Below are 13,224 nucleotides of genomic sequence, written 5' to 3' on the forward strand. Positions count from 1 at the left end.
ATAATGTCTGCAAAGACAGATCGTGAGTGTTTGGCACGATCTCCACATGCCTCGGCATGCAACCACACCACTGTCATGATAGTTTGGCGACATTCGCCGCAAACGATATTCAGTTTTTCGACTGTCGTATGCATAGCGAATGACAGGTGATTGGGTGTCACTTGTGTTATACGTCTGTAAGCCAGATTTTCACACTCGTAATCATCCCTAGTCCCACTGTTTCTGATGTGATAGTGAAGTGGAAACGTAAAGGGACACATACAGCACAAAAGCGTACAGACCGACCTCGTCTGTCGTTCGACAAAGACCATCGACAGTTGAAGAGGGTCGTAATGTGTAATAGGCAGACATCTGCGCAGAACATCACACAGGAATTGCAAACTGCATCAGGACCCACCGCAAGTACTTGGATTTCATGATCGAGCGGCTGTTCATAAGCCACACACCACGCCCGTAAATGACAAACGACGCCTCGCTTGGTGTAAGGAGCGTAAACATTGGACGACTGAACAGTGGAAAACGTTGTGTGGAGTGACGAACCACGGTACACGACGTGACGATCCGATGGCAGGGTGTGCGTACAGCGAATGCCCGGTGAACGTCATCTGCCAGCGTGTGTAGTGCCAACAGTAAAATTCGGAGGCGGTGGTGCTATGGAGTGGTCGTGTTTTTCGTGGAGAAGGGTTTGCACCCGTTGTTGTTTTGCGTGGCACTATCACAGCAAAGGCCTACATTGATGTTTTAGTCACCTTCTTGCTGCACACTGTTGAAGATAAGTTCGGGGATGGCGATTGCTTTTTTCAACACGATCGACCACCTGTTCATAACGCACGGCCTGTGGCGGAGTGGTTACACGACAATAACATCCCTGTAATGGACCTGCCTCCACGGTGTCCTGACCTGAATCCTATAGAACACCTTTTGGATGTTTTGAAAAGCAGACTTCGTGCCAGGCCTCCCCGACCAACATCGATACCTCTCCTCAGTGCAGCACTCCGTGAAGAATGGGCTGCCATTCCCTAAGAAACCTTCCAGCACCTGACAGAACGTATGCCTGTGAGAGTGGAAGTTGTCATCAAGGCTAAGGGTGGGCCAACACCATACTGAATTCCAGAATTACCGATGGAGGGCGACACGAACTTGTAAGTCATATGCAGCCATGTGTCCGGATACTTTTGATCACATAGTGTATGAAACGACCACAGAGAAAGGAAGAACAAGGAACTACTTTTATAAGCCTAAAGACGTTGTTTAAACACTGCTACTGTAAAAAATTATTACTCTACATTTCAGTTAGGTAAAAATAATAACGTCAGAGACTTACCTTACATCAGACGCCTGAAAAGCAGAAAAGTTTCACTAAATCGTAAAGGAATGGTCTGCTTCTGTGAAACTCACCGACAAAAATGATGATGTGTGTTAGAAGTAGTATACCTACGAGGGTCGTTCAATAAGTAATGCCCTCATTTTTTTCTAAAAAAAAAGACCATTAATATATATAGACAAACGTCCTTGTTAGTGCTTCACATTTGATGTTTGTTCTGTGCGACGGTGAAATTTCGAACCGTTCAGGCAGATGGCAGATATTCGTAGTACAGCGTCAAAATGGTGTCCATACGACTCACAAGCAGGGCGCTGTTACCGAATGCTTGTTTACAGAAAAAGAAGCCGTGGTGAAGATCCATAAACATTTGTGTGTTGTGTTTGCGTTGCTGCAGTTGATAGGAGTGCATTTGGGCGATGAGTGAAGAAAGTTACAGCCTCAGGAAATGCAGAAACAGAGCTGCATGATGAGCCACGCTCGGGACGTCCTGTCACAGCCACTGCTCCAGACGTGCTGAATCGTGCAGTGTTGATTCGTGCCGGCCGGCGCATCACAACTCGGCAGTTGGCTCTACATTTGTCGGTCAGCATTGCAAGTGCGTCTGCAACGATCGAGACTCTCGGATATTCAGAGAGGTGCTCACGATGGGTTCCACGAATGCTCACAGCGGACTACAATATTCAAAGAAAGGCCATTTCATCTGAATTGTTGGAGCATCTTGAGGCCGACGAAGAGGCCTTTCTGTCACGGATCGTGTCAGTCATGCAGTGAAAACGTGGCTACGCCTACAGGACAAGAGCTTTTACCAGCAGGGAATTCATGCTTTTCCACAACGTTGGCGCACGGCCATAGATCTTGATGGAGACTACGTAGAAAAATAGAACATGGAAAAGACATGTTGATGCATATTGTCACCAAATTCTGACTTTTAACAATAAATATGTTCTGAGAAAAAAATGTGGGGCATTACTTATAGAACGACTCTCGTATTTCTCGGAAGGCAGCTGCATTGTTCAGGTCATAAAATACATAATGGCCAGTTTTCCCACCTGGTCACTTTACCCACCTTCCCCTACCGTTTTCGGCCGTTACGTGACACCTTCAGTGCTTTCAGCTTAATTACAATGTAACATATCAAATTCGTCGCCATGTATCGCTGGCTCAACATTAAAATACCTTACTGTTACGTCCACGGCGACATAACAGACGTGTTACACTGTAAACTGGAAAGATATCAAGATGGTCCTTAGACGTAATCGCTTGTACTAAATCGCAGTTGTGGCTATAATAAAGAATCAGTTATAAATCATCAAATGATGCAGATAGCATTATTCGAATAGTCCATAATGATTTTACATTCAATCAGAATTTATTTGCATTATTAATGAAATTATTTATTTCCCTCCTATTCGCAGCATCCCTCAAAATTTACTTTATAAACGTCACAGAACGATACGTTTCCACATCACATTTAATGCCGACCACATTCAGTAGTGGTTACTCTGAATGTTGAACTCATAACGTTTCTATCTCGTAGTCAGGCAGCACCTGAAAATGAAAGATATGATCGAAAATTGCTTTAACACACTCAGAATCTCACAGTAAATCTAGTTTTGTAATTATATCCTGTCATGTCCATTATAATTATCCGGGCTGTTATGCCGTGGTCGGTTGATGAAATCTGTGTCAATTCCCAACGTTTCGTCCCCGTCTGCGGAGGACATCTTCAAGGGGGTTTGTAGCTCGATGGAAGGTCCAACACACCCACTGGATCGCTACTGACTGCCGCTAGCGAGCCAGTAAGTGTGTTGTAAATTCCATAGAGCTACAGACCCCCTTGAAGATGTCCTCCGCAGACGGGGACGAAACGTTGGGAATTGACACAGATTTCATCAACCGACCACGGCATAAGAGCCCGGATAATTATAATGGACATGACATTTCCGGCCGTGAAAGTCTACATTTTAGTATAATTATATACTGTACAAACGCATGGTCTCGTGGAGATATGAACTGATAAAACCTTCACAGACTTTCACACGTGTCATGTCGTTAAGGGGATACGGAATCACCTATCCCCGCAATGTTAATATATGCCTACTATAGGGAACATTTTCTCACAAACTACTGGAGACAGAGAGGTAAAAATTTTACTGTATGTGCATTCATATGTTACAACAATACTGAAACAACAGTTTATTGTCAAAGTATTTTCTTACAGAGATATTGTACATTTATTTTTAAGTAAATTATTTCCATCACTTTTTACTAGACTATCACCCCTAAGTCTTTTGTAAATCAAGTAATTAAAAAATCGTTGTTTCAGTATGTAATAGGGACCTATGTCACTACGTCATAAAAATTTCAGACTTCTAGGTTGACCAGTACCTGAGATAATGTTCCTAGATGAAGTAAAAAGTAAACTTACGGGAAACGGAGAAAGAAGATTAAAACATTCCTGATCCGTAGCTAATACCCCCTTCACAGTCTTCATAATCATCTTCAAGTCTTCTTTTGGCACCCCTCTGCACCTGTCTTGCTTTTTTCACTAATGTCTTGATTATATTATCAGCATGCCTTAGTCTGTGCTGATCTAAAAAGAACATAGCACGTACCGTACGGGAACCAACACACATACCCAACTTTTGAAGGACCTGGCATTTAGTTATATTTCCAAGATTGAAGGTTGCCACAGCATCATACACACCAAAATGTAGTGTATTAATTCCGACAAACACTGTTTTTGGGAGACGATGCCATATCACACTATTCAAGCACTCGTTAGGGTTCTGCGTTTTTCCGTGAAGACATTTCATCAGAAGACTTCTGTCAGCCAGATCTCTGAAAATGGGCTTTATTTCTGCCATGATGGCTGATGGTAGACTGTGGTGGTGAATGTATTTCTCTCCTGTTGTTAGTCCCCTATTGTATTTACACCAGCTGTTTTCACCTTTGGGGCACAAACCATGTTGTGGATGCTCATCCGTGGATGCGGTGTGGAAATATAAAGCCCATATAGCTCTCCTCATTTCTTCAAGATTGCCTGTATTTTGCCTGATTGCAAGGCCATAGCAGTTCTGAATGTGGTCTATTATGGAATCAGTCAATCTTCCTCTGCCATCCAAGGTTTTCCCATCATCTAGTTTTTTCCCTTTCATAACTGATTTTAACCTTCTCAGCCTGGCACCCATTCTCTTCTGCACATGTCCTATACATTCAAGTCTGCTTATATTTACACTGTTCCCATATGGTTTGCTTTCCAAAACTTCTTTGAATGCTTTAGAGTCACCATCTCCCAGATATTTGACATAGCGAACATTATACCACTGTGAAGAGCGATGAAAAATTTTCTTCACCCCAGCAACCTCCATGCCACCACTACTACCATAATAATTAGCAATACAGTCATCACTGTGTTCATTTTTCAGCCTGCCTGTGCACCTACAGTATTTAGACATTATTGCAACATCAATAACCTTGCCAGTATCAACACTAGTTGCTGTTACAACACCATTGTTGGAGGTGTGGCCCCTTTTCTGCCACGTGACATCAAACGCCACTGTGAGGTCACGACTGCCGTCATTTTCTTCCACTGCTTCTTCCACAGCAACCTGCATTGACTTCTGTGCTACATCTTCAACTGCAGATCCTAGTACATAATTGTAAGCTTCAAACTTTGAAGGTGCACTTGGAAGATTTAGAACACCACATAGCATATCACCAGCTGCTTTGCCCTTACCAATTGCTCGCAAACCATAAACTAACCTAATATTTACACTATAAAGTTCAGTTTTCTTGTATCCATTATTTACAGTTACTGAAACCGAACTTGGAAACTTACAGCTGTATTTACAAACACTGCATATTAAATTAAACTGGGCAGCCAGGCCAACATCGGATTCTACTTTCAGAGAAACGTTTCCATGACATTTTTTGCAGCACAAACTGTTTTCAAGAGCTTCACACAATATATTCGTATCAATGAGTTCAAAAACTTCATTCCCTCTATCAAGTAAATTATATTTCTCTTCCAAATCTCTTAGTTTTTTATGAGAAGCACTGTTTTCATTTGGTGTAAGTTCGTTCGGCAAATCAGTAATAAGTGGATTCACATTTTCCAACAGTGATGATGATGAACTGCTTTGCTTTGCTAATGAATCATTATTTCTTTTCTTTTGCCAGTTCACAAGCTTTTTAAATACTTTTGCTTTAGCTCTAGGCATTTTCACTGCGAAAAATGAAGCACTAAATACGAAATAACTCAACAACAACTACTTTCTTATATCACACTGTTTACAAAACAGTCCCGCCACAAAGTCAAAGAGTAACTTGAGGAAACCAGAGAGAAACATTTTCGGGCAACTAGTGTATAAATAGTCGCTGGAAACCGGGATATTTGAATTCATGTCACTTTAAAGGTACTGCCAAAAAGTTCATGGTCAGCCACGAGAGACGTGTATAACTAAAGCGCAATACCCGATCTCACAAATATATAAAAATAAAATAGTTATAATTGTAGTAGAGCTATGTATGATACGTCATTTTAAAGAGGAAACATGGCAGAATATAATTCGCCAATAAAAAAAAATTCGATTTTTTAACCCAAAATCCGATTCCGTATCCCCTTAATATCCCACGAGCTTTCCGACGAGCCCTTCACGGCCATTGTCAAACAATAAACGATTGCCGTGTTGTCCTTGCGTAGGCATGCTGATGGCTGTGACGTCACTCGCGCTCTGTCCACGCAACAGCCAAAGAAGTCGATATCTGAAACCTGCGACTGCGGCATACAGTTCCATACCTCGGTCTTCATTGAGGGCGTTTTCAAAAATTTTAATTCCAATCACTTAAAGCTGTTGATCCTCGTACTGAACGATGTGTCGTCAAACGCAATTTGGAGTCCATTTTTTAAAGAGAATTGTTTCATATTCGATTCCTGGGTATATCAAAATACTCTCGTGTTCTATCTACCGTTTCTCTACAGTGTGTACTGTTTGACAGATGCAATAACAGCCACAGTCACAGGTAGTTTGATCAAAAGCGTCCAGACACCTCTATGTAATACCGAATTGTCCACTCGAGCCGGCCGCTGTGGCCGAGCAGTTCTAGGAGCTTCAGTCCGGAACCCCTTGCTACGGTTGCAAGTTCGAATCCTGCCTCGGGAATGGGTGTGTGTGATGTTTAGGTTAGTTAGGTTTAAGTAGTTCTAAGTTCTAGGGGACCGATGACCTCAGAAGAAGTTCCATAGTGCTCAGAGCCATTTGAACATTTTTTGTCCACTTGATGTCATGAGAGGCAGACCCGGCAGAATAAAAGGAGGGAGGGGGGGGGGGGAGTATTCTGTTGTTAGTGGAGAAACAGTGACAGTACAATGGGTCGGTTAGGAGAGGTCAGTGAAGCTACACAGTCGAATTTTGGTGGTGTGACTGTGAAGTGGAAATGCGAAGGAATGACCTGAGCTAAAGCACGGCCAGACATACCTCATTAACTGACGGACACGGACTGTCTGGAACTGCGGAGTGTTGTTACAAAAAACTCGTATGAAATCAGCGGAAGGGAGTTAAAAAGAATGGGATGCAATGGTCAGGCAGCTATTGAGAAGTCACACATTTCTGTACTCAGTGGTAAGCGAGGCTCGAGATGGTGCAAAGAGCAACGCCACTCCACAGTGGGGGACTGGTAACGAGTGATTTAAAGTGATGATTCACGATACACCGTGTGGCAATCCGATGGAAGGGTTCGATTTGACAAATGGCTGGAGAATGTTACCTGATACCATGTTAGTGTCAACAGCGAAGTACGGAGGACACAGATTTATGGTGTGAGCGTGTTTTCAGTGGTTATTGTGTGGTCACCTTATTGCAATTCAGGGTTGGGTTGTTTCGGGAAGAAGAACAGACAGCGAGGTCATCGGTCTCATCGTATTAGGGAAGGCTGAGGAAGGAAGTTCAAAAATGTTCAAATGTGTGTGAAATCTTATGGGACTTAACTGCTAAGGTCATCAGTCCCTAAGCTTACACACTACTTAACCTAAATTATCCTAAGGACAAACACACACACCCATGCCTGAGGGAGGACTCAAACCTCCGCCGGGACCAGCCGCAAAGTCCATGACTGCAGCGCCTTAGACCACTCGGCTAATCCCGAGCGGCGAAGGAAGTCGGCGGTATCCTTTCAAACTAACCATCTCGGCATTTGCCTGAAGCGACTTAGGAAAATCGCGGAAAACCTAAATCAGGGTGGCCGGACGCGGGATCGAACCGTCGTCCTCCCGAATGCGAGTCCAGTGTGCTAACCACTGCGCCACCTCGATTGATATATTGCGATTAAGAAAACGCTAATTTGGGATGGTATGGACAGATATGAACACATTTTACAGAAATGTGTACTGAATACAGTAGAGAAACAGTTCGGCAACGGTGACTGTTTTTATCAGCATGAGAATGGACAATGGACCCTGTCGTAAAATAGCCTCTGAGGGAAGGGTTTGTGGACAGTAACATTCCTGAAATGGACTGTCCTTCCCAGAGTCCCGACCTCAACCCACTGGAACATCATTGAGACATTTTGTATCCATTCTTGTGATTGGAGGTCTGGTGGACTTCGGCTATTGAAACACCTACAGCCGTCCTTATGACGTCATTTATTGTATGGCTATCAGTTTCAGTGCTTCAATGCGCAATCTTCAGGCCTTAGCATATACTGAGAGGGTTAACATCGCCCATATACATGATGCATCTGTGGCAAACACCTGTAACTGGTTTTCGCAGACTACCTGTAATCACCGTAATGTCTCTCCAGCCATCAACTATAGTTGAAGGTGGTGCACTGAAGCATCAAAACTGGAAGCTATACAATAAATGACATCATAAGGACGGCTGTAGGTGTTTTATTTTCTTACACCACTGAGATAAATAAGAAAATTAGAAAGTCGATTTACACTACTGGCCATTACAATTGCTACACCACGAAGATGATGTGCTACAGACGCGAAATTTAACCGACACGAAGAAGATGCTGTGATATGAAAATGATTAGCTTTTCAGAGCATTCACACAAAGTAGGCGCCGGTGGCGACATCTACAACGTGCTGACAGGAAAGTTTCCAACCGATTTCTCATACACAAACAGAAGTAGACTGGCGTTGCCTGACGAAACGTTCTTCTGATGCCTCGTGTAAGGAGGAGAAATGCGTACCATCACGTTTCCGACTTTGATAAAGGTCGGATTGTAGCCTATCGCGATTGCGGTTTATCGCATCGCGACATTGCTGCTTGCGTTGGTCGAGATACAATGACTGTTAGCAGAATATGGAATCGGTGGGTTCAGGAGGGTAATACGGAACGCTGTGCTGGATCCCAACGGCCTCGTATCACTAGCAGTCGAGTTGAAAGGCATCTTATCCGCATGGCTGTAACGGGTCGTGCAGCCACGTCTCGATCCCTAAGTCAACAGATGGGGACGTTTGCAAGACACGAACAGTTCGACGACGTTTGCAGCAAATCGGAGACCATAGCTGCGGTTACCATTGACGCTGCATCACAGACAGGAGCGCCTGCGATGGTGTACTCAACGACGAACCTGGGTGCACGAACGGCAAAACGTCATTTTTTCGGATGAATCCAGGTTGTGTTTACAGCATCATGATGGTCGCATCGGTGTCTGGAACGTGTTGAACACGCATTGGAAGTGTGTATTCGACATCGCCATACTGGCGTATCACCCGGCGTGATGGTATGGGGTACCATTGGTTACACGTCTCGGTCACCTCTCGTTCGCATTGACGGCACTTCGAACAGTGGACGTTACATTTCAGATGCGTTACGACCCGCGGCTCTACCCTTCTTTCGATCCCTGCGAAACCCTACATTTCAGCAGGATAATGCACCACCACAAGCTGCAGGTCCTGTACGGGCCTTTCTGGATACAGAAAATGTTCGACTGCTGCCATGGCCAGCACATTCTCCAGATCTCTCACCAATTGAAAACGTCTGATGTATAGTGGCCGAGCAACTGGCTCGTCACAATACGTCAGTCACTACTCTTGATGAACTGCGGTATCGTGTTGAAGCTGCATGGTCAGCTGTACCTGTACACGCCATCCAAGCTCTGTCTGACTCAATGCCCAGGCGTATCAAGGCCGTTATTACTGCCATAGGTGGTTGTTGTGGGTACTGATTTCTCAGGATGTATGCACCCAAATTGCGTGAAAACGTAATCACATGTCAGTTCTAGTATAATATATTTGTCCAATGAATATCCGTTTATCATCTGCATTTCTTCTTGGTGTAGCAATTTCAATGGCCAGTAGTGTAGCTGCAAAACCCAGGGTCCAACGTCATTACCTCCTCTGGGTTCGGCTCTTGATGAACAATGGGCTGTTGTTCCGTGACAATCGTCGAGATTAACCGTTGAAAACATTCCGAGCAGAGCCAAAGACGTCATAAAGGCGAAAGGTGAACGTACCCCACATTAATGCCCACGAAGAAGTGTCCGGATACTTTTGATCTAGTACCGTTTGTTTGAACAATTTTACTACTAATTCCTCTCTCTTCCTCTGGCCAGATTATACTCGTCTCCATTTACATTATCCTAATGAAAAATGTGTTTGTCTTTTGCGGTGCTGGCCCCTTCTACCAAATATTGTTATTCACTTAGCCTAGAAATCATATTTGGTATTTGCTAGTTATTCTTTGCCTCTTTCCAGATAGAGAAACCTGTACGGGATGGACTGCAACAAACGAGTCTTCGCTGAAGTATACAACAGTATAGGTAGCTAATTTTCATAATTTCCGACACACCACTTTTTGAGCTACGGTAAATTTTATGATTTTATTCGCCGGTTCAAGAAAACCAGTGTAGTCTCGGTGTGGTCCTCCTGAGTGTCACTCACCTGTGATCCTGGTGCAGTGCGTGGCCTGTACACAGAGGGCGTCATGCTGTTGATCGTGTTTAGCTGGACGGTCTTCCAGGCTTCATTTTGCTCCTGCAACAGACAAATGTATCCAGTGTCTAGAATGAAATTTTCACTCTACAGCGAAGTGTGTGCTGATATGAAACTTCCTGACAGATTAAAACTGTGTGCCGGACCGAGACTCGAACTCGGGACCTTTGCCTTTTCCGGGCAATTGCTCTACCAGCTGAGCTACCCAAGCACGATTCACGCCCCGTGCTCACAGTTTTACTTCTGCCAGTACCTCGTCTCCTACCTTCCAAACTTTACAGAAGCTTTCCTGCGAACCTTGCAGAACTAGCACTCCTGAAAGAAAGGATATTGCGGAGACATGGCTTAGCCATAGCCTGGGGAATATTTCCAGAATGAGATTTTCACTCTGCAGCGGGGTGTGCGCTGATATGAAACTTCCTGACAGATTAAAACTGTGTGCCGGACCGAGACTCGAACTCGGGACCTTCGCCTTTCGCGGGCAAGTGCTCTACCGACTGAGCTACCCAAGCACGACTCATGCCCAGTCCTCACAGCTTTACTTCTGCCAGTACCTCGTCTCCTACCTTCCAAACTTCACAGAAGCTCTCCTGCGAACCTTGCAGAACCAGCACTCCTGAGAGAAAGATCCCGAGTTCGAGTCTCGGTCCGGTACACAGTTTTAATCTGTCAGGATGTTTCATATCAGCGCACACTTCGCTGTAGAGTGAAAATTTCATTCTAGAAACATCCCCCAGGCTGTGGCTAAACCATGTCTCCGCAATATCCTTTCTTTCAGGAGTGCTAGTTCTGCAAGGTTCGCAGGAGAGCTTCTGTGAAGTTTGGAAGGTAGGAGACGAGGTACTGGCAGAAGTGAAGCTGTGAGGGTGGGGCGTGAGTCATGCTTGGGTAGCTCAGTTGGTAGAGCACTTGCCTGCGAAAGACAAAGATCCCGAGTTCGAGTCTCGGTCCGGCACACAGTTTTAATGTGTCAGGAAGTTTCGTATCCAGTGTACTTGGCGCGTAACTCCACATAAACTGAAAAGGACTCACAGGTACCAGAAACAGAGATAATAGATACGGACTAAATGCAACTACGTTGTGAGGAATCACATCTGTATCACTAACTGCCTTACGCAGAGCACAGTCCCAGTTGTAGGTATCCCATCTAACGGCTTTCAGGCCAAAAAATTTATGTCCAATATCTAACTGTATCTACACTGAAGAGCCAAAGAAACTGGTACACCTGCCTAACGTCATATACTCCCCCCCCCCCCCCACCCCAAGCACACAGAATTGCCGAAACACGGATAATGTCTCAAGTAGTGCTGGAAGGAACTGACACCATGAATCCAGCACGGCTGTCCATAGATCAGTAAGAGTATGAGGGGGTGGAGATCTCTTCTGAACAGAACGTTGCAAGACATCCCAGATATGTTCATTAATCGTCATGTCTGGGAAGTTTGGTGGCCAGCGGAAGTCTTTAAACTCAGAAGAGTGTTCCAGAAGTAACTGTGTAGCAATTCTGGGCGTGTGAGATATCGCATTGTACTGCTGGAATTGCCCAAGGCCTTCGGAATGCACAATGGAGATGAATGGATGCAGGTGATCAGATAGGATGCTTACGTACGTCATCTGTCAGAATTGTATCAGGACGTATCAGGGGTCCCATATCACTCCAACTGCACACCTCCCACACCATTAGAGAACCTCTACCAGCTTCAACAGCCCCTGCTGACATGCAGGGTTCACGGATTCATGAGGTTGTCTCTATAACCGTACAAGTCCATCCGCTCTATACAATTTGAAACGAGACTCGTCCGACCCGGCAATGTGTTTCCAATCATCAACAGTCCAGTGTCGGTGTTGGTGACTACAGGCGAGGCTTAAAGCTTTGTATCATGCAGTCATCAAGGGCATTCGAGTGAGCTTTCGGCTCCGAAAGCCAATGTCGATGATGTTTCGTCGAATGGTTTGCACTCTGACACTTGTTTATGGCCCAACATTGAAAGCTGCAGCAATTTGCGGAAGGGTTGCACGTCTATCACGTCGAACGATTCTGTTCAGTCGTCGTTGGTCCCATTCTTACGGGAACTTTTTTCGGGATCAGCGATGTCTGAGATTTGATGTTTTATCGGATTCCTGATGTTCATGGTACACTAGTGAAATGGTCGTACGGGAAAATACCCACTTCATCGCTTCCTCGGAGGTGCTGTGTCCCATCGCTCGTGCGCCGACCATCATCGCTCGTGCGCCGACTATAACACCACGTTCAGACACACTGAAATCTTGATAACTTGTCATTGTAGCAACAGTAATCGAAGTAACAACTGCTCCAGACACCTATTATCTTATACAGATGTTGCCGATCGCAACAGCATATTCTGCCAGTTTACATATCTTTGTATTTGAATACGCATGGCTATACCAGTTGATTAGGCGCTTCAGTGTATGTCTCAATATATTATAAAATTGATGTTTGCATGTACGTTCCACCTCTCCTCCTAAATCACTGGTTCAGTTTCACCCATTTTTTTCCTTTATTGTTATTTTAATACCTGTACATCAGGTGGGCTGGCAGCAGCATCCTCAGAGGAGACAATGAGAAAACATAAAGAAGACACATAATATACTGAAAATATTGACAGGCAAAAACCACTAGACACAGAATACAAAAAACACGGACCCGTTCACACTCGACGAAAAGCACACTAAAAACTGTCGGCACGGCGCACAAAGACTGACGACTTCGACGGCACAAGTGAATGGAGGAGCGTGACGGCGAACACTAAACACAAACACGACGGCACACACACGAGAAACTGGTGGCGATGATCTCCGGCGCGCGAATGTCCACGTAGCGTGTGCGAGTCCGGGGACCTGCCAAGAGGGGAAGAAGGAAGAGGGGGAGGGAGAGGGGAGAGCAAAGATGCCAGTGGCAGAGGAGATGGTAGGAGGAATGGAGGTATGGGGGTAG

The 13,224-nt window shown here is 44.8% G+C and overlaps 1 protein-coding gene across 1 annotated transcript in view; it reads right to left on the reverse strand.

Moving 5' to 3' along the window:
• Window positions 1–2,769: 2,769 nt before the first annotated feature.
• Window positions 2,770–13,224, reverse strand: part of LOC126424748 (uncharacterized) — a 44,476-nt gene continuing 34,021 nt past the window's right edge. Inside the window, exons 3-4 of the mRNA XM_050087468.1 lie at window positions 10,218–10,310; window positions 2,770–2,872 (exon numbers count right to left, since the gene is read on the reverse strand). Of these exons, the coding sequence (XP_049943425.1) occupies window positions 2,840–2,872; window positions 10,218–10,310 (126 nt within the window). The 3' untranslated portion in view covers window positions 2,770–2,839. The remainder of the gene's footprint in view (window positions 2,873–10,217; window positions 10,311–13,224) is intronic.

Source organism: Schistocerca serialis, chromosome 10, assembly GCF_023864345.2.
Source record: "Schistocerca serialis cubense isolate TAMUIC-IGC-003099 chromosome 10, iqSchSeri2.2, whole genome shotgun sequence".
Lineage (NCBI taxonomy): Eukaryota > Metazoa > Arthropoda > Insecta > Orthoptera > Acrididae > Schistocerca > Schistocerca serialis.